Raw genomic sequence first — 26,180 nt, forward strand, 5'->3', positions numbered from 1 at the left:
AAACTACCTAGGTAAGGTTATATCAAGGTAGTAAATGTTTTAGAATAATTGTTTTCCTCCTAAGTTAGAGGTATGACTTACAAACATGATTTTTATGGTGATAGCATATCCATACAATAGACTTTCTTTACTTAAATTGATTGCATTTCATAGAAGACTCGATATATATCAAAACACAAATATGTCCTTCACATGAAGATATGAGAGTGTTTTAAATACAGTAGCTGTTATATTTAAACATTCTGCTAATAAAAATTAATTACATTTTTGTTTTTGAAAGATTTTAGATAATTTTTAATTAAACCAATGCCTTAAGTTAATCCAGTTAGTTCAATTTTCAGGTTTATCATTTCGTTTCTCTTTCCAATGTACAGTCATATCAATCAAGGAAACAGGAGCAGCTGCAATGAAGCAAGTTGTGTTGGAAGCCAATGGCTAAAATTAGATTATCAATGACATTTACTTATATGTTCACAGCTGAAATTTCAAGGGTAAAACATTTTCTCCTGAAAGGAGACACTTCCCCCATCACTGAAATGCAGACTTTTGTTATCAAATTATATCCATATTACATCACTGGGTGGTGAAACTGACCCAAAATAGAAAGTGAAACCATAGTCTTTTTTTTCTGCTAAAGCTAAAGACAAAATTAAGTAATGGAATTGTTTTTATAAGATTATTTTGACTGGTGCCTTCTTACTTAGGGGGAGATTTTTATCTAGAGAAGTAGTATTCCCAAGGACGAAGGAAGTATAATGTATCTAGCATGAGGGCAGAGAAAGGTGGTCTAGGCTTTACCCCACCCACCCTAAACTACTCTATAATGCAAATCTTCGGAGACCAAGGCAGTTTAGATTTTGTGAACGTTGCTCTCTTTTCTGTTTTTTTGTGTACACTTGTACAGTTTAGCAGTTTTTCCAGATGCCACTTTCCATTTCTCTTTTGGAAAATCCACAGAGTGTGTGCATGTACTTACATAATTAGTGGAAACATGTACATATTACATCAGTCATTTCCAAACATGCTGTAGTCCCTTCCCTTCACTCCTACGTGAATTACAAGGGGCACCTCAGAGGAGAACACCTCTTCCCAAAGCACTACTGTGCAGTGCAGCCGTTCACTCCCACTGCTGGTCAGGAGTGTCCATCGCTATGCAGTGCAAACATCCACACTGGGATGCACTGCTCTGGAAAGCCGTCCTGCTTCTCCTGGCCCAGCACCACCAGCCCACTCTTCCTAATGAGGCTCTGGAGGATGTCCATATCCCGAGTCACACAGATGGAAGACGTCAGACAGATGGAAGATGCAGCCCTCCCGAGCCACATTGTCCTTCAGTATGATGATGCCCTTTTCTTTCAGGCCATTTTGGCACCAGGAAAGAAATGCAAGAAGGTCTTTAATGGTCAGGTACCCTACAGGTGAGGCCAAGTAAAAGGGGGAACAGGAGGAAAGGGTGGATGGGAAAGGAGGTGAGTAGGAAAGACGGACCAACCACAAGGCTACAAATCAGGAGCTCATTTGTTCACTCAGTCATGAATTATTTAATAGCCTGAATTGTTTTGCTGCAGGAGGCTTTGAGAATTTAGATAAGAGGACAGGTATCTTCTTTGAGGTGAATCAGTGTACACTCTATAAAACAGATATTATCCTACCTAGTCTATCTATCTCCCAGGCACAAGATAAACTATTGCTCATCCCTTGGGTTCCCTCCATGTCCCCTGGACAGCCCAACTCTGTCATCATTCCTCTGTGGCTCACACACACACACACACACTCAGACCAAAATCCAATTCACCGCTGTCTCATTTCCTGGGAAGTTAAATCTAAGAAAGTCTAGTTTTTCCAGTAAATGGGGATAGACTCTTTTTGTCCCCACTTTTTAAAGTTTTTCAAATATTTAGGTTTCTTCTATGATTTAGGTTGGTCCAAAGGCACTCCGTCCCTAAGGATGGGAATTGTCAAGCTTGTTCAGAGGATGTTATGGGAGAAATCTGGAGGACCAGAGCTTTGGGGGAGTTCCCATGATACCTAAGGCTAGCTAACTGTTCTAAGCACAACTATAGCCAGACCTCCCTTTGAGTCCTTGTTCCGCCTCCACAAATCCTCCAATCAGCCCCATGTGTTTTCTTCTTCTCTATCTGGAAAGGGGAGAGTGGCAGATGCAATGCCATGCAGGACTAACCAGAGACCCACTGAATCCAGATGACATCGTATCTCCCCAGTGGGGGTGTGAATTCCTTCAGACTATAGCAGTGGTAGCTTTCTACCTTGTCCCCTCTGACCTGCAGGTAGTTCTGTGCCTCGAGGAGGAATGATTCCATCATGTCCACCAGTTCCACAGTGTTGAAAACCAGCAACAGGACATGCTTGCTGACCCTTCCTATCCCAGAGCCGCAATCCAGGGCACAGTCTGTCCCAGCTCTCCCAGGCCCCTGCAGAAAGGTACCTTGTGGAATACTTCAGGAACAGACACTCACCCTGAGTTTGGACACTCAATTACCTCTTTAAATAAACTTTATTTGGGTCAATTTCATATAATTAAATGTACTATTTTAAGTATACCATTCAATGAGTTTGGACAAATGTATACAGGCATGTAAACACTACCACAATCAAGTTATAAAATATTCAATGACTTTTTTCAAAGAAAATCCAAACATGTCTAGTTTTTGCCTTCTTTATTTTATTCAAATATAGGTCTTTCAAAGAATTTCAAAATAGGATTTTAGAAAATAATGTCTTAAGTTTGAAAACTGGGTAATTTTCTCTAAGATAAATGGGCCTTTGAAAGCCCTATGAAAATAGAACTTTGTTAACTGTAAATTTGGGTCAAACCCACAGCTAAATGGACCTGCACCGTAGCTTATTGCCTTGTTAAGAAAAGAGAGAGCAAAGCAGTGAGAGTCTTTCAGAGTTTTAAAATTACTTTTCAAATTCATACAATGAAAACATTTCAGTTCATACTGGGATGGATAACTGAAATTTTATTTTTTTCAGAACTGATTTTGGGGGCTCTGAATTATCTACTATTCTTGTGTGGAAGATAATTTTTAAGACTTGAGCTGAGGAAATGCAAACTGTTCCATTCTCAGGCCAGGATTTTACTTCAAACTCAGCCTCAATGGCACACAGCACATTCATGAGGATAAAAGGTGGTTGCAGCAAAGTCCCCTTGTCTCTTTTCATGCTAAAAATTGTTTTCTGCTTTTATACCAGAAGCTACATGATTTACTGGGCACAAAAGCCCTGAAATATTTTTAAAGAAAATCTCTGCATTAAATTAACTGAGGGTGAAAGATGAATAGGGGGTAGAGGTAGGAGGAAATAAGCCAATAAAAACTTTCTCAAACTTGCTTCTATAAAGTAATATACACATATACATATATGTATGTGTATATGACCAGTATATATCTATGATATGTATATGTATATATATGTGTATGTGCATATATACATATATATGTATATATATGGATATGTGTGTGTGTGTGTGTATATATATAAGATTCAGCTGGTCTAAATTATTTGGTCACAGTTGGGATGGCTGCTGAATAGGTTTTGTGCTAGAAATTACAGTAACAAGATACTTGAAGTTGTCAATCAAGATCTTAAGGAGAAAGTCTACACTTGATTTCTCAGGACCTAAGGGTTTTTTTTTTTTTTAAATAAATTGGCTAAGGATCAAAAGGTGAAGTTTAAGCAGAAGGAAACATCAGAAATGCTGCTTTCCAGTCCACTCAAAAGGCCTTCCTTATAGCAAGAACAAAGAAGAACAAAAAGTGAAGTAATTGTAGTTTCTTTTCAGAGGAAATAATAATAATCATGATTTATTGACTGCTTGTGTGTAGCAAGCTCTTTGCATCCAGAATAACTATAGTAATCAAAAAGCCCCACAAGATAATGATTATTCTCCAATTTGGAGATGAGGACCCTTAGACTTTTTTAATATCACCCAGCTAATGGCAGAACTAGAATTTGAACAGCGAACTGTGTGAATCCAAAGCCAGTTCTACCTTAGGGCTGTCACCTTGAGTGCCACAACTCTGATTCCCTTGGTAGTAGCTGTCTAATGTTACGTTGAAGAGAATTCTAAGGCTTCATTCAAACTTATCAGGAAGAGGTCTATGATTGATTAGTTATGTCTGCCTTGAGTATGGGAAGGGGAAGTGGTAGTACATGTGCCATTTGTTTGCCATTCCTACTTACAATATGCTACATCCCTCATTCAGATATTATAATTTAAACTAAGCTAATTCATTAAAAGGTCTAGGCTAAAGTTTTATGTTATGAAGGCCATAAAAGTAGCATCTTTTAAATAAATTTATAACATAAACAAGATGGAGGGAAATATAGGGAAATTATTTTAAGCTACTGAAAATGACTTTAGTTGAAATCTGTGTGCTCAACTAGAGATTCTCATTATAATTTTTTCTTATCATTATTTGGCCCTAAAGCCTCTACTGATCATGTTGCTCAGATTATTATAGCAAGTGGTTTTAAAAATTGAACCATGGGACAATAAAACAGAGACAACAGAGATCTATGCCAGAGGATTTAAAGAAGGTTATAATAGCTCAACTCTTTTCTCAATGAACAAATAACTATGAAGCTGTTCTGGTTAAAGTGAGGCAGGGCCTCACCCACTCAGCCTTCCTATCATTCTTCCAATAAGCCCTTGAAGGATCTCAGCACAACCCTGGAGTTTTAAAACCATTCATGTCTAATCTCCCTACTTTTTCAGACAAAGAAACTGGGGCCCAAAGAGGTGAAATATTTGCAATAGAACTTCCTTGAAAATGCGCATCCTCTGATGTGTATTTATCACCAACTTAGACCTGTGATATCTGACCGCATTTATCCTTGAAACAAGTTATTTACAAATACAAAATATGCCTTTCACTCAAATCCTGAGCACCTTAGCCCTTTGCCACTACTGCCTAGTTCTCTTCATTGCATATCACTCCACTTGGTTGGCACTACCTCTCATATCCTGGCACCACGTTTATTCCTCTGTCTCTCATTCACATGCAGCACCTCTGAGAAGGGACATTTAAAGGCTGATCTTGGGAACAACATCTCTAGCCTTTTGGATATCATGGCTGCCCACTACTGCGATTGGATTGAAATTTGATGCTCTTCCATGAATGTGACCAGAACTACATACAATGTGTGATTTCAAAACAAGATGTTTTGTTATTTTCATTTATTATCTTATCTTCATATTTATGGATTCATATAAAATAGTGAAATATTCTTAGAAATTTCATTTTCATTTTGATTCTGCCTATGTATTTTGTTTTGAAGAATATTATTTTACCTTCTTTCCATTGGAGTTTAAAACTAAAATGAGGGCTTCCCTGGTGGCGCAGTGGTTGAGAGTCCACCTGCTGATGCAGGGGACATGGGTTTCGCCCCGGTCCAGGAAGATCCCACATGCCGTGGAGCGGCTGGGCCTGTGAGCCATGGCCACTGAGCCTGCGTGTCCGGAGCCTGTGCTCCACAATGGGAGAGGCCACAGCAGTGAGAGGCCTGTGTACCGCAAAAAAAAAAAAAAAAAAAAAAAAAAAAAAAAACTAACTAAAATGAAAGTGCTAAATGCCACTTTAAAAAAACCATGAAATACAAGTTAGCCCCAAATTTTTTAGTCATCCAATCTCTGAGAAATGTCAAGAGATAAATATCATCAAATACCAATTACTTTTTATAAATTTCTACTTTCCCCAATAGAAAGCTAGAAGTAAGGAATGTTATCAGCTATGCTGTTGACATCATCTTGGTATCATTTGTTTATTTGCTAAAGTAAGCACATTTGCAACAAGTTTAAACACCTTTTCCCACTGTCTCATGTCACTAAGTGTTGAAAGGAAAGAAAAACTTTAAATTAAACAATCTGTCTTTTCCCAGTTGACACAAGGATAAATCATGTCAGATACTCATATTCCCTAACTCCTTGTATCCTGACCTGGATACTAATTTAGCATATTATTAAGGTCAAAGTACCAAAATATCATTTCTTTAAAAAGACTGTGTTTGTACTTAGTTAGAGGTCACAGCTTCACAATGAGCCTAGTCTACTAAGAAGGACTCCTTATATTTGTTTGAAAAGAGCAGGCTGCTCTTTTCCAACATAAATATGCAAGCACAAGGCTGTTTCCTTTCCCGGGTCCATGGGCGTGTGTATGGGCTCTGTCTGACCAGCATCCCTGTGGTCAGCTTGGCATTCCACATGGAGTGACAAGACAGCTGGATTACTAACTAAGCTTCTGAAATGCATTGGGATCAAAGTCAGCCTCACCATGAGGCGAGCAGGAGGGATTGCTCTTGGCCAGACTGGAGGAGAGTTGAGGTCTGTGGTACACACACACACACACACACACACACACACACACACACAAAGCAGGGATTTTTCTGCTTCATGAGACAAATGGAAAAAATATGTCGTGGATAAGAGCAGGGAGTTTGGTGTCAGACAGACCTTGCCAGGCGTTAAGTCCCAGCTCTGTCTCTTACCAACTGTGTAACCTTGAAAACTTACTTAACCTCTCCAAGCCTCAGTTTCCACAACTGTGAAAATAAGAAATGATAATAGTACTTACCTCACAGAATTGTTATGAAGAGTAAATAAGACAGTGCTTCTAAAGTGCTTATCAGAGTGACTGACTATCTCAGAAAAAGTGCTCAGTGAAATCAGTCAGCAACACTCATTTAAAAATATTCCAGGTTAACCTGACCTAGAAATAGCCCCAGCCAACATCTCTAGCTCCATAGTCCTTTATGGCCACAGCTGATGTCCACTTTGGCCCAATGGGTGCTCCATCCTGATCCTTTTTTCTATACTCAGGCAAAGGGTGCTCCAGGGAAGCTGGATGTGAAGTGAACCTCACCTCAACACTAGGGATATTATTAATGTTATGCTTCTAAATAGGTTGACAACATAACCCCAAATATTCATAATATTCTTAATGTTTCCTTCATTAGAATAAAATGGACACCAAATTTCAAACGAATGACTTCATAGAGAATTGGAACAAAACCTATTTGCTGGGTAGGATTTTGTTCTCAGTAGAACCAACAACAGCTTTATTGTGCGGGTTAAGTCTATTCTAACAACTGAATGAAGCTCCTTAAAATATAATGAATGCATTTTATGAAAGCTTGTTATTAGTAGTAGTAGCAATACATTAGATTTATTGGGCAATAATTATGTGCACTAAAGTAAGCACTTGACTTATATTATCTCGTTTGAGCTTCACATTATCCTATGAGGTGAGTTCTGTGGTTATGCCCTAGTCACAGGTGAAAAATTGAGGTTTAAGAGCATTTAAGGAATAAGCCCAAGGTTGCTTATACAGTAAGAAGAACTGTAATGACTCTAGAGCCCAAGATTTTGGCCCCTACAATATATGATCCATCTTCATATGGCATGGAAGTAAGGAAGTGGAGTTTCACCCAACACCAAGTCTACAAAGGGATCACATTCTTTCAAGGCAATGTCTCAACTATGTATAGAATAATATAAAGAGATTCTACTATACTTACCACTTTCAGACTGAACATAAGCTTGCATTTCCTTACAACATTGAATTTTTATTACAGGGACTCAAAAAATCACCCCCAAATCCAAAATGGCATGATCTCTCATCAATCATCTGGGTATCAACTGTTTATCTATGAGACTCTGAAAGAGAAGTCTTCTTTTTTTTTTTTTTTTTTTTTTTTTTTTTTTTTTTGCGGTACACGGGCTTCTCACTGTTGTGGCCTCTCCCGTTGTGGAGCACAGGCTCCGGACGCGCAGGCTCAGCGGCCATGGCTCACGGGCCCAGCCGCTCCGCGGCATGTGGGATCTTCCCAGACCAGGGCACGAACCCGTGTCCCCTGCATCAGCAGGCGGACTCTCAACCACTGCGCCACCAGGGAAGCCCAAGAGAAGTCTTCTTAATCCACTAATTGTAATATTAACACTGCTAGTTCACCTTCCCCTGTAGCATAAGAAATTAGCTGGTGCTAGGAGGGTGAAATGCCAAGTGGGACAAACCAGTCATTTAATGTGACCTATCCTTTCTGAACATCTTAAAACAGGCTTTCACACTAAACTCTTGGCAGAGCCATAGGGCTTTAATATGACTTAAGCAACAACACAGAAGCATGTGAGCTCAATGTTTGCAAGGACTTTGCCTCCTCATCAAACTGCAGTTGGATAACTCACCCCAACAAATTTCCTAAGAAATTCCTGAGAGGCCTGGATATCTGGGTTGGACAGTTCAATGAAATTTCCCATCATACCTTTTTCTGTAGCTGGTACTTCTTGGTAGAAGAGTTTAGCTCTGGCATAGAACTGCATCTCACCATTGATGACTTGACTTGTTAAAGCACACAATTTCACTGCAAATGAAATATTATTAATATTTATCAGTATTTAAATGGCAGAACAAGTTTATTCTTATCATGCATTGAATTTCCTCTTAGAAGCCTGCAAATTTGTGCTGTGGAAGAAAGGGTATTAGTTTGATGTCAGAAGATCTGGGTTTGAGTTCTGGCTCAGTGACTTATTTGCTATGTAACCTTGGGTAAAGTTCTTAACTCCTATGATCTTCAGGTATCTCATGCATAAATCACAATCATGTGGCATTTTCATGATTTAATAACACTAGAGTTTAATTTTAAAAATAGCTTGTCACTGTATTAAAAAAAGCTGAACAGTGTTTGCTACAGTAGAATAAATAATATCGCAAGTTTCAAAGTAACTTTTACCTTTGACCTCCAAATATTTTATGAGAATTTAATCACTAATCTTTACTTCTAATCACGAGGTAGATTACGCATAGCTATTTTTTCATCTCTTTTTTTTATGCAACTCATACCCAAATATCTCTTTGTACCAACATTACAGAAAATGTGCTTGAGCTCTATCTTCTGAAAATAAAATAATAAAAAGAAATATAATATTTATTGAGCAACTATTCTGTACCAGGTAGTGTACTAGGCATATTCACATATACTATGTCATTTCATTATTTCAGGTATTTTAAGACATTTATTTTTAGAAAAACATGTGTTTTACTTCTGAGGGGTAAATGAGTATGCATTTAAGTGTGTTTTTTAAACCAAAAGGCACACTTGCAGATATAAAATATTTTCATTAGAGGATATTCAGAAGGAAATGATAGAAAGTGAGATAAAAGGGAGAAACTTATGGTTCAAGATTGTAGGCTGAAAACATGCATTTGTCCTCCCTGCTCCCCAGTATTCCCCAAGAATCGCTTTAATAAACTCAACCCTTAACAATGTAGAAAATGAGAAGGGGCCACCAATGGATTCATGATTTCAACAAATTTCTGAAAGACAAAAACAGATAAAGTAGATGGAACAGAGCTAAAGAATTTACAGCTCGGGATAGTTGCAAAAGGAAGTAAGAGTTAATAAAAAAAAAAAATCTGTCTACAGGCCAACTGGTGAGGTGACCAATGCACTCCCCACAAAAGTGACAAGCAGCACAGCTATAATCCTAGGGAGGGTAAATATGTCTCTTCTCTAAAAAAAAGGAAAAAAATTAATTAAGTGCCTTAGGAGAAAAAGACCAGTTAGTGTTGGAATCCTAGAACACTACTCATTCTAGCATATAGAGGATTCCAAGTACCTCATTTGCTCATACTCAGAGTCTGGCAAGATCTACCAGCAAATGTAGAGCTTCTTGTCATCCTTTCTATTCAGTGGAGAAGTATATAACAGAGGAAACCTTCTCCATTACCTAAAATCATTACCTAAAATCCTTCATTTCTAACTATGGATAAACAATGATTTCCAAACACATGGGGGTAAAATGGCAGTCTGAAAAACAAAGATACAGATAGACAATCAAAACTGACCCCAAAGGAAATAGAAATAATCCAGGAAATGAATGAGAATTTAAAGCAAACCTAAACAAAAACTTACATCCTTGAAGAGGTATAAGAACAGGTGTATCCATAAATCGAAGATGTCAAGAAAATGATAATTTAAAGAATAATAAAGAATTCTTAGAAATTAAAATTTTGATTACCAAACACTTTGGAATATAACGTTGAGTAAATTATCAGGACATAAAGGAAAAGATAGATATGGAAAATAGAAGTAAAAAGATTAGAGCTATAAAGACTTAATTCATGTACTCCCCTGGTGGTGCAGTGGTTAAGAATCCACCTGCCAATGCAGGGGACACGGGTTCGAGCCCGGTCCGGGAAGATCCCACATGCCATGGAGCAACTAAGCCTGTGTGCCACAACTACTGAGCCTGTGCTCTAGAGCCCGTGAGCCACAACTACTGAGCCTGCACACTACAGCTACTGAAGCCTGCACGCCTACAGCCTGTGCTCCGCAATAAGAGAAGCCACCACAATGAGAAGCCTGCGCACCGCAACAAAGAGTAGCCCCCACTCACCGCAACTAGAGAAAGCCCGCGTGCAGCAATGAAAACCCAGCAGAGCCAAAAAAATATAAATAAATAAATAAATAAAAGTTGTATGAGTTGAAAGTGCTAAGTACATTCCATCAGTGCTCAGAATTCAATGAAAAGAATGAGCTATGATCAAAAAGAAAATTTGAAAAATATTTTTTTAAAAAAGACAATTCAGAAGACCCAACATCAAGCTAATTAGGAGTCTCAAAAACAGAAAATGGAGGGAAGAAAATTATTACAGAAATAATAGAAAACAATTTCCTAGAGCTGAAAGAGACTATAAGGTCCAAAAGTACTGAGCAGTATGGATTTAAAAATGCTAATAATTAAATAAAAGTCACATTTATACATATCCTTAGGAAATTTCAAATCACAAAGAGTAATGAGAAGATCATTAAGTTATTTAGAGGGAAAAAGTTTGTTGACCTTCAAGTAGGGTTGCCAGATTTAGCAAATAAAAATACAGGACACACAATTAGTTTTGAATTTTAGATAATCAATGGATAATCTATTAGTATAAATACACTTGAAATATCACACATTGCATGGGACATACTTATACTAAAAAATTGTTCATTGATTATCTTTTTTTTTGGCGGTACGTGGGCCTCTCACTGTTGTGGCCTCTCCTGTTGCGGAGCACAGGCTCCGGACGCGCAGGCTCAGTGGCCATGGCTCACGGGCCCAGCCGCTCCGCGGCATGTGGGATCCTCCCAGACCGGGGCACGAACCCGTGTCCCCTGCATCAGCAGGCAGACTCTCAACCTCTGCGCCACCAGGGAAGCCCCATTGATTATCTTAAATTTAAATTTAGCCAGCTTTTTATATTTTATCTGGCAACCCTATGTTCAAAGAGCTAGAATCAGGCTTAGAATCAGATCTCATCAGAAACCCTGGAAAACAGTGGAGCAGTGTCATCAATATTCTGAGGGAAAATTATTTTGAGGCTAAAATTTGTTACCATTCAAATGGTGAAAGAATATTTACCTCCCATGGATTCATCCTTCAGAAGTTTTCTGAAGCTATATTCCAGCCCAATGAGGGTTAAAATCAAGAGAAGATATACAATGAAAGACAGTGAAATTAACCCAGGAATCCAATGAAAAGAAATCCCAAAATGACAGATACTAACAGATCTAGAAAGAAATCAGCTTATATTACAACAGAAAACATAGGCTTTAAAAAAATATCTTCAGGAAGTAGAATGAACTGGATTCTGGGTAATAGATAGTAGGTAAGAAGTAAGGAGACATAGTGATATTCTTAGGAAGACATATTTTTAACCTCAATCAACAAAAATAAAAGACAGTTGAAAATTCTAAGTAAAATATACAACAGTATAAAAATGTTACAATCAGGATATGAAGCAAACCAAAATATGACATAATTTTATGTAGAAGGAGTATAAGAAAAGACAATCTATTTAACCTTAACTAGGAACATTTTTCTTCAGGTAAACAAAGATTGTGACATTGGACTAATGCACTACCTGGCTTTGAATTGAACAATGGTTACATAATCCCAAATTTTGATTCTAAAAGTTAAAAATCCAATAAACACTACTACTATCCATTTTAGTATGCTTCATCTGTGGAGCTAAATCAGTATTTCCCAACTTGAAAACACTGGATGTGGCCAACATTTGGACCCTTGAATGATCATGAATTTGCTTAAAGGGGTATAGGAATCAGTTCCCATGTACTTTATTTTCTAGAGACTAACAATGTTATATACTATATCTCCCATATATATTAACCAACAATAGATTGTCATTTAAAAAATACAAATCTTTTAAAACTATTAATAATATATAGATTTTTTGACATTTTATACTCAAGTTAGTTACTGATTGAGAAAATAAAACATTAAAAGGAGCACCCTTATGTTCAAAAACATTGGAAACCACTGACCTACACCAGTCCCCCTTCCCTAGTACTTGGTAAAGTGTTGTGTAATCAGGTAGCTCAAGAAATGCTGATAATTTCAACAGGGACAACAAAAATTAATCTTCGCCATGCCAACAACATGACTGTTCCAAATTCTTCTGTATGTCTCAGAAAAGCAGGCTAGGAAATCACAGCTTACAAAGTCTTCCCAGAGTTGAATGCTTTTTGGGATCACAGGCAAGCCACAGCCCAGTACTCTCTCATTGATCCAACCAAAGCAGCAAAACAGCCACACTCATCATCACCTGGTTAAGTCAACAAGTTGGTGGAGTTTATTAAAACCCTTAATCTGGAAATGGGAATGGTCCATTATGCCAGCAACATTTAGACTACAAGTGAATGCCAAGTTCAGCAGGGGTCAGACTCAATAGGTAAGTTTTTATGGTAATGGGTTTGTCACCTAATTGACAGGAACATTTCACTAAAAAGATATATGAGGTGTAATGGCCAGCCCCAGGTTCTCCCTTCTTGATAGCTCCTGCAATGGTGCCAGTTGATTCAGATAAGGTTATCAGTCATCAGCCTGTGCCTTTTTATTATAGAAATACATCTAGTGGCTTATTCTTGCATGATTGCAATGTTTTTGTGAAACTTGGGGTAGTCTAAGACAGAGGCTAGACACTCTATTAGTTCTTGATATAATATGGTACTTATTTCTTGACCTACATTATGAGTTGAACTCCCAAGGACCTTCCAATGGCTTACTTGTTACAAAAATAAAAATAAAGTACATGTGAATTTGCCCTGAAGAAGAATAAAGATCTCATGAACTCTCTAAGAAAAATTTTGTTGAGAGATAAGTGTCTATGTTTGCTGAGTACCTTTTTCCTTTTCTCTTTTTAATAGTTGGATATAACTATGTTAGACTTTATTCCAAACGCTAGACCTGTTTGTCAACTGAAAATTGACCTGGGAGTCTTCAGAGGATATGTAGGCTAGATTTAAATGGTAAGTTTGAAATGATCGGAGATAGAATATTGAATCAAGTTAGTCTATAAGAGAAAAGAAAGTCCAACTAGAAGATGCCCTTATGAAGTGTAAGATCTCCCATAAAAGAGGTTTGTAGGTGATGACTTCTCATTTTAGCCATTAAAGAAGTAATGGTAAAAATTTAAGGAAGGAAGAAAGAAGTGAGGGAGGGAGGGAGGAAGGGAGGATGGAAAGAAGGAAGGGAGGAAGGAAGGAAAATGTACCTGGGCACAATGGAATATTACTCAGCCATAAAAGGAAGAAAATCCTGCTATTTGTGACAACATGGATGGACCTTGTGGGCATTATACTAGGTGAAATAAATCAGAGAAAGATAAATAATGTATGATCTTACTTACATATGGAATCTAAAAAAAACCAAAGTCATACCTGTGTTTTCACCAACAGGAAAGGGTAGGAAGTGGGATTTTATCAATGTTCCTGGTAAAATCCAAGGGTCTGTGTGTGCCAGAATGCTAGAAAGTCATCATTAACAAGTCTCAGAATTACCCTGAGAGGTCCTCTAGGTTTTATTTCTTCCCTGCATGCTTTAGGTGTCTGGTGTTTCTTGCCTCTAAAATAATGCACTGCCTACCCTGAAAGTTTTAGTGGGTTTTTTTCTTTTCAACTGAGAGCTATTTCAGTGTTCCCTAAATTCTTTTCAGCCTTCAACACAAATAACATAAGCAGAGGTGGAAAAGGAGGGAAAATACACTTTCCCCTCTTTAGCAAGAATGTACTCAAGCTCCCACCACACATCACATCCCCTGCCCACTTGGCTGAATGTCTTCCTAACTCTATTCCAACTTGAGTGTTCTGCCTGACCCACTGTCAAATTTGGAAAGGTCAGAATTCAGGTGAAGATACTGGGGACAGATTTTTCATGGTGAGAGTTTGCATCAGAAGAGTCAGAAGCTGATTCAGCAGTCACCACGCCTCCTCTGCACCTCTGCAGCATCCTGCAGTGGTCTGCATCACGATTTCCACATTCCACAAAAATTATCTCTGTGGGTCTCTCTCCTACACTAGACTCTCAGGATAAAGCTCTATTTTATTTTCCTTGTAATCCTAGGACTTACAATTACACTTAACACATAGCAGGCCTCCTTTAAACGTTCACTGAATAAAGGAATATTGTCTTGCTTTTTGTTCTTTGAATAATACACAGGTTCAGCAAAGTAGTGAATGGCTATAAGGAAAAACCAGCATAATCACAAATAAGTCACACTTTTTGCAGTTTACGAAAAACTATAGGAGGATATATCTTCTCTCCTAATTAGGCATACCCAAATAATAAAAAATATTAACTATCACTGATCAGATATGTATATATGTGCTACATATGCTAAGCATTTATATCTAACTGAATATGTAAGATAAATGTGATTATCTGCAGAAGAAAACAGGGCATCAAGAGGTTAACTAAACTGCCAGTGAGTGACACAACTGGGATTTAAACCTAGGTCTATTTAAATCCAAAACTCATACTTCATCCATCTAACACAGTGTATCTGAAAGTCTGCTAAATAAAGGGAAATGATCTGGTTCTTCATTTCTTTAAAGTGAAAAAATGATCTTACAGCATTTGCACTGCAAAGGTAACAATAAACATTTGGAAAATGTATCACTGTACAAAAAGTTGTGCAGCAATGCCTACCACAGGGATGAAATCAATTTGAAAAATGCCAAGAGTTGTATGCTGAGTTTCATTTGGAAGTTCCAAGTGTATTATAGGAAATGTTTTTATTAATTCTAGTTTTTAATTGCGATGGCAAAGGCGTGGCCATTGTTCTCAATTTCCTCCTCAGAGCCTAATTCTCTAAAAAGGGGTAAGTGAAGGGGGGTTGGTTACTAACCATTAGTGGGTACCTCCTATGTTCCAGGCATTATGCTAGGCACTCTCACTCATGTCATCTCTTCACACTCTGATCCTCACAACGACACTACAAAACTGGGATTATAATCATCATTTTACAGGTAAGTAATGAGAAAATCAGAAAGATTTAGTAACTTACTCAATATTACACAGAAATGAAGCGTCACAGCCAGGCCCTAACCCAAACCTATTTAAATGCAAAGTCTTAAGTCAGAAAGAGAAAAACAAATACCGTATGCTAACACATATACATGGAATCTAGAAATAAAAGCGGTTTTGAAGAACCTAGGTGCAGGACAGGAATAAAGATGCAGACGTAGTGAATGAACTTCAGGACACAGGGAGGGGGAAGGGTAAGCTGAGACGAAGTGAGACAGTGGCATGGACATATATACACTACCTAGAGGGGTGGGATAGGGAGGGTGGGAGGGAGATGCAAGAGGGAGGGGATATGGGGATATATGTATACGTATAGCTGATTCACTTTGTTGTACAGCAGAAACTAACACACCACTGTAAAGCAATTATACTCCAATAAAGATGTTAAAAATAAACAAACAAACAAACAAGTAAATAAATGCAAAGCCTTTGTTCCTTTTGCTAAACCACGTGGAACTATTGTTCTAAATGTGAAGTTAAACTAAGCCTTTAACAATGTCCAGGAGTAATAGATTCTTGCTCAATATATAATTAATAAATATTCGCTGACTTCTATGTACTAGAAATATGCTGTGGATAGTGCTAGAAGAATTACTGAGGAGTATTTATATGAACATCTCCAGTTGGGCCATATATAGGCCCCTGCATGCACTGGTCTACAAACTGGAGATTTATATGAATTGTTTTCCTATTCTACTTCTGATTTGTTCACAAACAGCCACCTTTGGAAAATTCATTCACTCCAAGCCTCCAACTGAATTTGGGCTGGTAAAACTAGATTATATGAACCTACTCACTGGCTGCCCATCTTGTTGATTATCTCAGTAGAAAGCCAGTGCTCCTCATAGACTATGTTTTGTATTCCTGTCAATTCAAAAAAATGTGGTAAAACTTATATTGCGCCTCTCATTTGTCAAGTTGCCATTTACACTGGGAGGCAGCATGATTTTGTGGTTAAAAAAGACAGACCATGGAGCTAGACTGCCTGGATTCTAATCCTGCTCTACACTCGCTACCACATGCTCTTTGGCAAGTTACTTACTTCCTCTGTTCCTCAGATATAGGCTGGAGAAAATAACGGCACAACATAATAGAGATGTTGTGAGGATTAACTGAGATAATATATGTAAACCACTGAGAATAGTAATAAGCTTGTTCCCATTTCTTTGTGAAGACCTGTTGTATTCAATGGCATAGCTAAGGTCTCCATTGGAGATTTTGAATATGCATGCTCTTGCTTCTCCATGAATCACTGAGGCTAGCCGGGGATATTTCAGCAAATGTCCCCATGACTGAATGTCACTGCACGGTGTGCTGATGTGAGCCTGGCTGCCTAACACAGGCAGTTGGAGGGAGGAAGGAAGGAAGGAAAAAATCAAAGAGTCCGGTTAGCCACTGTTCTTCCCAGAACTACCCCAAACAACAAACTCTCTGTGCAGACTCTACAGTAGGGTTCCCCAACCTTTTTAAAGAAGGGCTTTATTTTCATTTCTATGAAGTCTTGAAATCACCAGGAGGAGGGGAAGCCAACTCTAAAACACTTCAGTGGGGCTGAGTTTTATTTCCAAACTGAAAAGACTAATATCCACGGCAGCCTGAAAACGCCCATATAGCAAATCAAGCTCATCCTCTTCGGTAATGCCTGTTCTAAGGAAGGCTACGTGGTGACTTTAAAAGAGATCTGACTCTAAGGAAGGAGATAAAAAGCTAATGCTTACTGAGCGTTGGCTAGTTTCACATATATAATTGCATTGAATCCTCCAACAGCCCCACCGTTTTGAGGAAAATGATGCTCAGAGACTTTAGTAACTTGCAGAGGTGATTTTCTCTACCACTAACAGTGCTAGAATTTGGACTCAGGACATTGGTAACCTGCAATTAATTATTAGTAAGGGGCCCTTAATTTGTCTAATAAATATTTATTGGGGTCTTTCAATTCATCTTTAGCTACTTTCAGAGATGAGTTTCTTTTCTAATAATTATTTTTAAAATTTGGCAGTCATCTGCCCCTTAGTGAACCTCTCATAAGTTATTGTAATTAATATCTTTCTCCAGACTAATGCAACATGAGCCAACAAGCTACTGTTATTGAGGTGTGGCCCAAAGAGCGTCTCCAGAAAAGCAATGCTCTGACAATATGTGGAGTGGTCAGAACGTCATCACCTTCCAAATAGACTGCTCTAATTTTTCCATTTGAATACAAATGAGGTGTACACTATGTCCTAAAAGAATTACTCATGTGTAGTGCTATCTACCAGAAAGAGCCCTGGTCTTGGGTTCTTGCTTTGGTATCTAAATTAGATCTCACCATCTCTGAATTTTCTTTTCCTCACTTGAAAAAATAAGATAGGGGGCGAGAGTGAGAAGGTGGGTGGAAAAATAATAATACCCTATTTATCACATAGCATGGCTGTGAGGATCAAATAGAGTCATGAATGAGAAATTTTTATAAGAAATACATATAAATATAAGATGAAAGTATTTGTATGTCTAGAGTTAAAGATTCCCTTCAGAAATGGACTTATAGAAAGAGACTTTGGTAAGCTGCTAACATAGTTTTGAATGCAATACAAAGAATTATGTAGCTCCTTTCACGTCTGGAAACCCTGGCCACATCAAGTGTACAATGGGGCTTTCAGCAAGCTTAACAAAGCAGACTGGGGTTGATACACACTGTTCCTGCTTTCATGGGGGGGAAATATAAATCAAAGGGAGATACTTTACTCCTTAATCGCAAGTTATTTCCTCTTCAGTGTTGTTAAGAGTGCCCTGAAGTAACCATTTTCACAGAGGCTGAGAAAAGTGGTGTAGACAAACCAGATAAGCTTTTTATTGCCCTATTGTCCAATTCCCTGAAAACTAGAGGAAATAACTAAAATGGAGACAGACTACAGCCCAGTTTTTTTCTTAATATTCAAAGACCAAACTAAAATCTGCTCCTTTTAAGCTCTTGGACTATTATCGTAATTTAGAAAGGTCAGAAAGGATTATGTGGAGTGTGTGCTCATGCATACAAACACACACACACACTCACACACAGCCACACACACCAACAACCTTGATCTATTATTGTTTAGCCTTTTTAAAAAATTCTTTGTTGATATGCTTCTGTATTAATATTCTCATCTTTGAGTTACCTAATTTGCCCATCTCTAAATTTTTGCAAATATTAAAAATGTCCTTCCAAACTCAAGAAATTAATTTCTATAATCCTGACACTCAGGCAACCAACACCCAGAGAAGCAAGTTACCCATGTCTGAGGTGCATGGAAGTCCCAAAATAGAGGCTTGCCCTGCCAGGCAATACTTGATCTTTGCACTTTCCATAAAAGAATGCCATTGAAACATTTAAGCCCACTGACATTGGTTGTTGTGTCCTTTTTTATCTGAAAAGTGTCCTTGTTCTAATTCCTTTTGCAAAAGCCCCACAATCTCACACAGTTGCTCCAGTCATTTCTTGTCCCTTATCTAGTTGCTCTGACTCACTTACCCAGGGGAATATTTTCCAGCAGGTAGAGATAGCTGTGAAAGAAGTCATTGCAAATGGCTTTGTGAAGAATAAAGGACATGCTATGCCGACTGAGTTCATCATTGGTCTTCTGCCTGCGGGATCTGAAGGCAAAGTGGGCTCCCAGGTAGGCCATGGTGAAAGAGGATAATAGTTATCCCTACAGAACAAGGAAGCTTGCCTGGCTGTTTCTTTGAATTAACTTTCTCTTCCTACACGAACTTGAAACTGTCATTTTAAACCAGCCCCTGTCCATCTGTATCAGGAGAGGTGTCACGGGGTTTGGGGGGAGGGGCGGCAGACACGGGGAGGTCAGACACTTGGCACATCTACCTTCTGATTGCTTGGCTGACACCACTCCAAGCCAACAGGTGCTAACTAAAGATGAAAACAGGCTGAGTGAGACCCTGCTTCATCCAGGAAAAAGCACGCCTCCCTCCTTTAGCTGCCACTTCAAACAGGCAGGAGCACAGCTGGCTAACACCCTGAATACTTGCTTTAATTTGATTCCTAAATTGGAATAGCCTAATTTCCATTTCAAAGAGTTGTGAATATTTTGCACGAGATCCAGTTCCCTGATTTCCATCACTCCTCCTGGAATGCCATATCCTCAAGTTACAAGGACCCTTCAAAGTCATCTTAGCTACCCACACTTCTTTCATCAGTACAGTTTTGCCCAAATCATTTCATAGAGATGGACGTGTGTTTCCCAGTTTTAAGGATCTTCAAGAGACACAATTATATGAAAGCCTGTTCTGATGTTAAATACCCTTCTCTGTCACCAAACTCTTCCATCTAGCTTGCTCTAAACAATACCTAGTAGTGTAAGCCTGTTTCTTCCTCTCTGCCTATAATGGATATGATTTTCCTCATAAGTACTCATTTGATTTCTGTACTGGGTATCTTCTGATTGTCCCTCCAGGTCTGCTCTCCACTCTTCCCACATTACTGTGTGCAACTGGAGACTGGACTATATTGACAACATCAGTGAACTTCCTTGCCTTCTGGCTTCTGGTTGAGTTCTGCCAATGGGTAGTGCCAGCAGGAGGCTGGAGGAGAGTGATTCAACGTACTTATTCCCCTGGCACGTTCCCTGCAGAGATGCCATAGGCTGACTGCTTCCTATGGTGAAAAGTCATAGCTCCTGTCCAGGGGTCTTCTCATACAAATATCCTCTCCTAGTTCTGATATCTGCTCCCTCCTCATGCTGCTTCAGGCCTCGGGGGAGTGATACACCAAGCTGTCACAAACCCTGGAATAACATACTATTCCTTGTAATTTCCCTGTACTTAACTTACCACACCTTTGTAAATAGTCCCTTTATTAAGCTGGCTCAAATTCTCAATTTGTGAATGTCATACATTTCCTGTAGGGATAACAACTACCATTTTAACCCTCCAATACTCTTAACAGGAAAATCCATAAGAACTCATACTCTTTTGGCCCCATACCATGTGCAACCACTGACTATCCAGTGTCCCTGAAAACACATGTTCACACCCACATACACACAAATGTACACTTTATGGTAGGCAGCTTCTAAGATGGCCCCATAGATCCCCAACTTCTGTATGATATTCACACCTCTGTGTCCTCTTTCCTGAGAAAGAGCTAGACTTACTGACTCACTTCTAAAGAATAAAATATGGCGGAAGTGATAGAATGTCACTTCCAAGATTAGGTTATAAAAAGACTGTCTTGGGCATTTTCTTTTGCTTTCTTGCTTGCTTGCTCTCAGGGAAGCCAGCTGCCTGTTGTGAGCTTCCCTAAGGAGAGGCCTACATGGCAAGGAAATGCCTCAGTGCAACAGCCCAGGTAAAGCTAAATTCTACCAACAACCATAAGTGAGCTTGGAAGATCTTTCCCCAGCAACCTGATAAAAGACGCTGAGCCAGCTAAGCCACACTCAGGCTACTGACTCAGAAATAAATGCTTCTTCGAAGCAGCTAAAATTTGGAATTTGTTACAATGCAGCTAATGGAGAGCTAATTCACACATGGTCAGTGGAATTTTTTTAAGATTTGGAATCTAACCATGATCTTTCTTTTAGTTTAATTTATGTGTTAATCTTTTAGTGGGAAAGGAAGTAAGGATTCCATTTGATTGATTCTGACCTACTTTTTTCATTTTCCTGTGCTTCTATATTTCCATTTCCCCTCTCCCTACCTCAAGGGGCAGCCACTCAATTTCGGTAGGATTGTTCCCATCCCTGGCTTCAGGAATTACCTAAATTGCAATCCAAGTTATCCACTTTCCCCTTGCAACACTGTGTGGTTCATGGATGGGTACACCATCCTGTCCTGAGCCAATGAATGCATGGTGCTCCCCCAGCTCCAGTTTTCACTTGGAAGTGGGCACATTATCTAAATCTGTTATTAATGTCAGCTTGAGTTGGGCTTTCTGTGCTAGCAATATGGAATCTCATCTAACACAAATACCATCGTGTTTCATTTTTACTCAATTCTGATGAGGATGGAGATAAAGTAGATGATATTAAACAGAACAGGGAAACTTTAAGTAAGACTATTTCATGGTGTTAAGAGGAAGGCTCTTAACTACAGTTAAACACATTTGACTAAGTTAGAAACTCATTTCCACCACTTACATACTTGGTAAACTTGACAAATTCTTAGCCTTTCTGAGCCTCACTTTCCTCTTCTGTAATATGACGGTAAGGATAATAGTATATACCTCATATGTTAGCTGTGAGAACTAAATATACTCCATGTAAAACACCTCAGTGCCTGGCACACAGTCCATGTTTAGTAAATGAGAGCTATTATCAGTATAGTCTTTGGAAGAAAGCTGATAAGTTATAGGTCCTAAAAACACTTTCTGTCTGTCTGGCTCTTTTGGGGTTATATTCAATGTAGCATTGCCTCTTACTGTGAAATTTCACCATATATCCAGGAGACTTTTTTGCACTGTATGCATTTAAAAGTTGAAAAGAAAAGAAACTCAAATTAAATATGTTATTGGAACTCACTCATCATCCCTTCAGAATTTTCTGTTGTTGTAGGAAAAACTAAGCAACAGAAGAAGAAAACTCAGGGAACCTCCTTTGTTACTTGATTTGTCAATACATCTAACAGGAGGCAGGTTCTTAACTTCAACATCTTAGTAGTATTTTGATAACCTCTCATATGCTGAAAAGGTTAGGATGTATGGTCCTAGGAGAGAGACTGGCAATCACTGACTCCAGCTACTCAGTATTCTTTATTTGCAAGATATTGCAAGATATTGGCAAGTTTCTCCATTTTTTACAAAAACTAACTTTCTTTCACTATAAAATGGACGTTAATTACTTATGTTTTGAGAAGGATTAGTAAGTGTTCTAAGATCTCCATATTTCAGACCTGTAATTCCTATGTGGGAATGAAAGACAGATTGGCTTATACAAAATGCCTTCGTCAGCTTTTGTTTACCTCTGTGAGTCACATTAGGTTTTGCGACTATTTCTCATACTGGTATAGCTTGTACCAATTTCTGGTTCATTGTGTTTATTTCCTTATGCAAATAATTTTTCTCTCATGGCTGAAATGTTCTATTTGCTAAAACCTCATATGACTCTCGACTATATTCATAGTAAATGAATGAGGGTATGATATAGATCTCCAGTCTACCACAGGCATCCAGTTTCCAGGTAGGAAAGGAAAACAATGAATGTAGAGGAAAGAAATAAGACTATAGCAAAAGAATGTGGAAACTCTGAATTTATCCAGGTTGGTTTGCCTTCTAACAAACAGCAGATTCCTTAGTGAGGAGTAAACCACTGTTAAATAATAAATTAGCATGGAGAAAGACTCAGAATTAAGAAAGATAAAGAAAGAAAAAATTCATAGAGGAAGTATATTCATTCAGTAGTATGATAAACTAAATATTTGGGGAAATCCAATCAATATAAAATACATATCAAATTAAAATTCCATAATACTTCAAACTGAAAATTCAACAGAGAAGATAAAGTAAAGATACTTTCAAATGAAGATAGAACTTACCATTCATAGATGCTCACTGAAAGGAATAACTAAAAATATCTACTTCAGGAAGAAGGAAATTAAGACAGGGTGCTATTAGCATAAGAATAGCTAAAAAGATGACTAAAGCAGAATGCAGAGCCCCCCCCCAAATCTATTCACATATGTTAAGTTGATATAAGACAGAGATAATATTGCAGTAGAAAAAAAAGATACTTTCAATAAGACCCCTGATGTTGGCACAATTGGATCCCTACCTCACATCCTACACAAACCAACTCCAGGTAGATTGAAGACTTAAAGGTGGGAAGCACAATTCTAAAATTCTTTGAACAAGTTACAGGAAAACATATTTATGACACCAGGGTAAAAAAAAAAAAAAGATATATTTTTTAAGATGCAAAAAACAAAAACCATAAAGAAAGAGAGTTAATTAATTTGACTGAATTAATATTTGAATAATGAACTTATGCCCATCAAACGAAACCATAAAGAAAGTGAAAAGTCAATCAACAGAAAGATAAATATTTGGAGCATTGATAATCAATAAAAATTTGGGTACTAAATATATGAATAGTTCCTATAAATAAATAACAATACAAATAATCCTACAGAAAAATGGAGAATAAAGAGTATATAGAGACATAGAAAACAAACTTACAGTTACCAAAGGAGAAAGGGAGGAGGGGAGGGATATATTAGGAGTATGGGAGTAACAGATACAAACTACTATACATAAAATAGATAAGCAACAAGTATTTACTGTATAGCACAGGGACCTATATTCAATATCTTGTAATAACCTATAATGAAAAATAATCTGAAAAAAATATATATGCATATATATATAACTGAATCACTTTGCTGTATACCTGAAACGAATACAATATTGTTAATCAACTATATTGCAATTTTTTAAAAAGTATATAGAATTGGTGGTTAAAACAAGACTGAAATAAAAGCACCTGGATCAAGATTCCCAACTCCAACCCAGGGAAGTAGATCTGGAAGACTAAAACAACAGGCCAAAATCATCTAAATTAAATTTAGGATAAAATCAATGCATTTTATTGTATACAGGTTTTAACGAAAATTAGTGGTGAGAATACAGAATGAGTAATTATTGCTTGATAAACTCTATGTGTCTTTGTACTAAAATGGGCATTTAAGTAGACTTTAAGCTTGGAATGAGACAGCAGTATGAAAAATAGGGCAAATAGGTTTCTATGAGCAAATCTTAAACAGACCACCAGCTCTCACTTCACCCTATACTGGTATAACCTCATATGAAGTGTCTGCCTCTTTCTTTATCCTGTTATGTTTAAGAAACAGGTACCCAATAAAGATTACCCCTGATTATAACTTGGAAGTCAGTAAGAGAGATTATTACCCTATATGTGCTTAGAATATATGGTACAAGAGGAAGTTTGGATGACTATTTTCATCTAGTGCAGTGCTTCATGTAGTACAGAAAGGCTGTCTATCCATTGAGTTAATTAGATTCAAGGTCAACAATCAGATTTCCACTTAACAGTCATTATTAAATAAAAATGGGGCTTGAGGTAAATGACCCGTTGCAGCTGAAGAAATATTTAAACTCATAATTTTCAGGTTAAGTTATTCAATTAAACAGACAGAAAGACTGGAGTAGCCCTTGAAGAACTCTTTCCTGTCGTAATGAGGAGGAGAGAATTCAACTGGGCTGCTTAGTTCTAATTATGGTTTTGATTCCCCAAGAATTTAAATTAAAAAAATACATTTACATTTCTAACTAGGGGAATATGTCCTTGCCTAAAACATATGTTTGGGTGTGTGTGTGTGTGTGTGTGTGTGTGTGTGTGTGTGTGTGTGTGTGTGTGTGTGTAGACTTTTCTCATTTCTCATTTATGTTAATTTAAGGAATTATAATACATTCAACTTCATTTCAAATTCTCCTTTTAAAATATAACAAAGCTTGATTTCACATAATTTCCATAATTTAATACTTCAATATGATTTTGGATAGATAAAAGTGCATACATAGAACACTATCTAGGTAAATTAACTTTTGTACATTTTCCCTAACCAAAAGATATTAGGCAATTATTAATAAAAGAAAATCAAATTATCCTTTTTAAATCTTAAAGAATTAAGAAATATGATGAAGTGTCAGATTGATATCCTAATATTTCAGCTTTCCCTTCAGTGTATCAACCCTTATTTTCCATTATAGTAGGAAGGCAAGTTGAGGGAGGAAGTAGAAATATGAGCTAGAATGTAAAGAGAATATGCCTTATCAGTAGTACTAGGTCTTCGTAGATTCGGGCAGAGCATGATGAGGTGAACAAGTAGGTGGGCTCTGGCCTTCCCACCCTCACATTGGCCAGAGGAGCAGATTTTAATTTTAATATAGAATTCTACATAGACTTTCACTTGAAAACAGTGTTCTGGTCCCATCCCCTCCTTTCATCATGCTTCCCCTTTACCTGATACCCTGTTTCTTACTCAACTTGCCCTTGGCTTTCTCCTCAACAATGTTTTCATATGTATATGAGCCTCCATAATTACCCCATTGTGCATTTAGGAAGCTATATTTTGGGATAAATATTCTATTTACACTACCCTCTGATTTCAGCTGAAACTGAACATATATCACTACCAGATATAAATTTTTCAGAGGCCTAAGTAAAAGAATATGCTGTCCAATCCACAATATGTAATACAAAATAAAATTCCCTCTGTTCTGTCTCTTAATCTCAATCCCCACCCCCTGTCTCTCTCTGTCTCTCTTTCTCTCCCCAACCCCCTGCCACCCCACAAGCATAGAAACTTGGACTCTTGATGTCCTTTGGATAACCCAGCATTGACGACAGAGTTTCTCAAAGTGTGAACCTCACACAATGAGCATCAAAAACTTCTGGGGTGTTTATTTTTTCCAACTAAAAGCTAGAAAAATAAGAGACTTTTTTTCTCTGCCACAGTTATGTTTTTTATTTTCTAATTGACTGGGTTTTGAAAATTATGAAATAATTCAGACTTACAGAGATTTACAAAACAAGCATTCATGTTACCATCCAATGTTAACAAATGTTATATTATGCTGTATAAGCTTCAGATTTGTCTTTTCAAGAATTAAACACTTATACAAATACAGTTGGGAGCTCTTTCCTACCCCCATTGTTCTACTGCCTTTCTCAGAAAACACATGCCAATTTGAGGTATGTATCCATCCTATATAGGTGTTTGTATTTTCAGTATATATGTACATATCCATAAATTGTCCATAAATTGTCCATTGTGTCCATTTTTAAATGGACACAAGTTGGTATTC

The 26,180-nt window shown here is 37.7% G+C and overlaps 1 protein-coding gene across 1 annotated transcript; it reads right to left on the bottom strand.

Annotated features, from left to right (window-relative positions):
* Positions 1 to 1,133: 1,133 nt before the first annotated feature.
* On the bottom strand, positions 1,134 to 19,029 carry NTMT2 (N-terminal Xaa-Pro-Lys N-methyltransferase 2; the record flags this gene model as incomplete). The annotated part of the gene is given in 5 exon segments (XM_082613515.1): positions 1,134 to 1,286; positions 1,288 to 1,412; positions 2,183 to 2,432; positions 8,207 to 8,382; positions 18,876 to 19,029. Coding segments are annotated over 5 exon segments (858 nt in total).
* Between the last annotated feature and the right edge of the window lie 7,151 nt (positions 19,030 to 26,180).

Source organism: Mesoplodon mirus (genome assembly GCF_964341445.2).
Source record: "Mesoplodon mirus genome assembly, chromosome: 3".
Lineage (NCBI taxonomy): Eukaryota > Metazoa > Chordata > Mammalia > Artiodactyla > Ziphiidae > Mesoplodon > Mesoplodon mirus.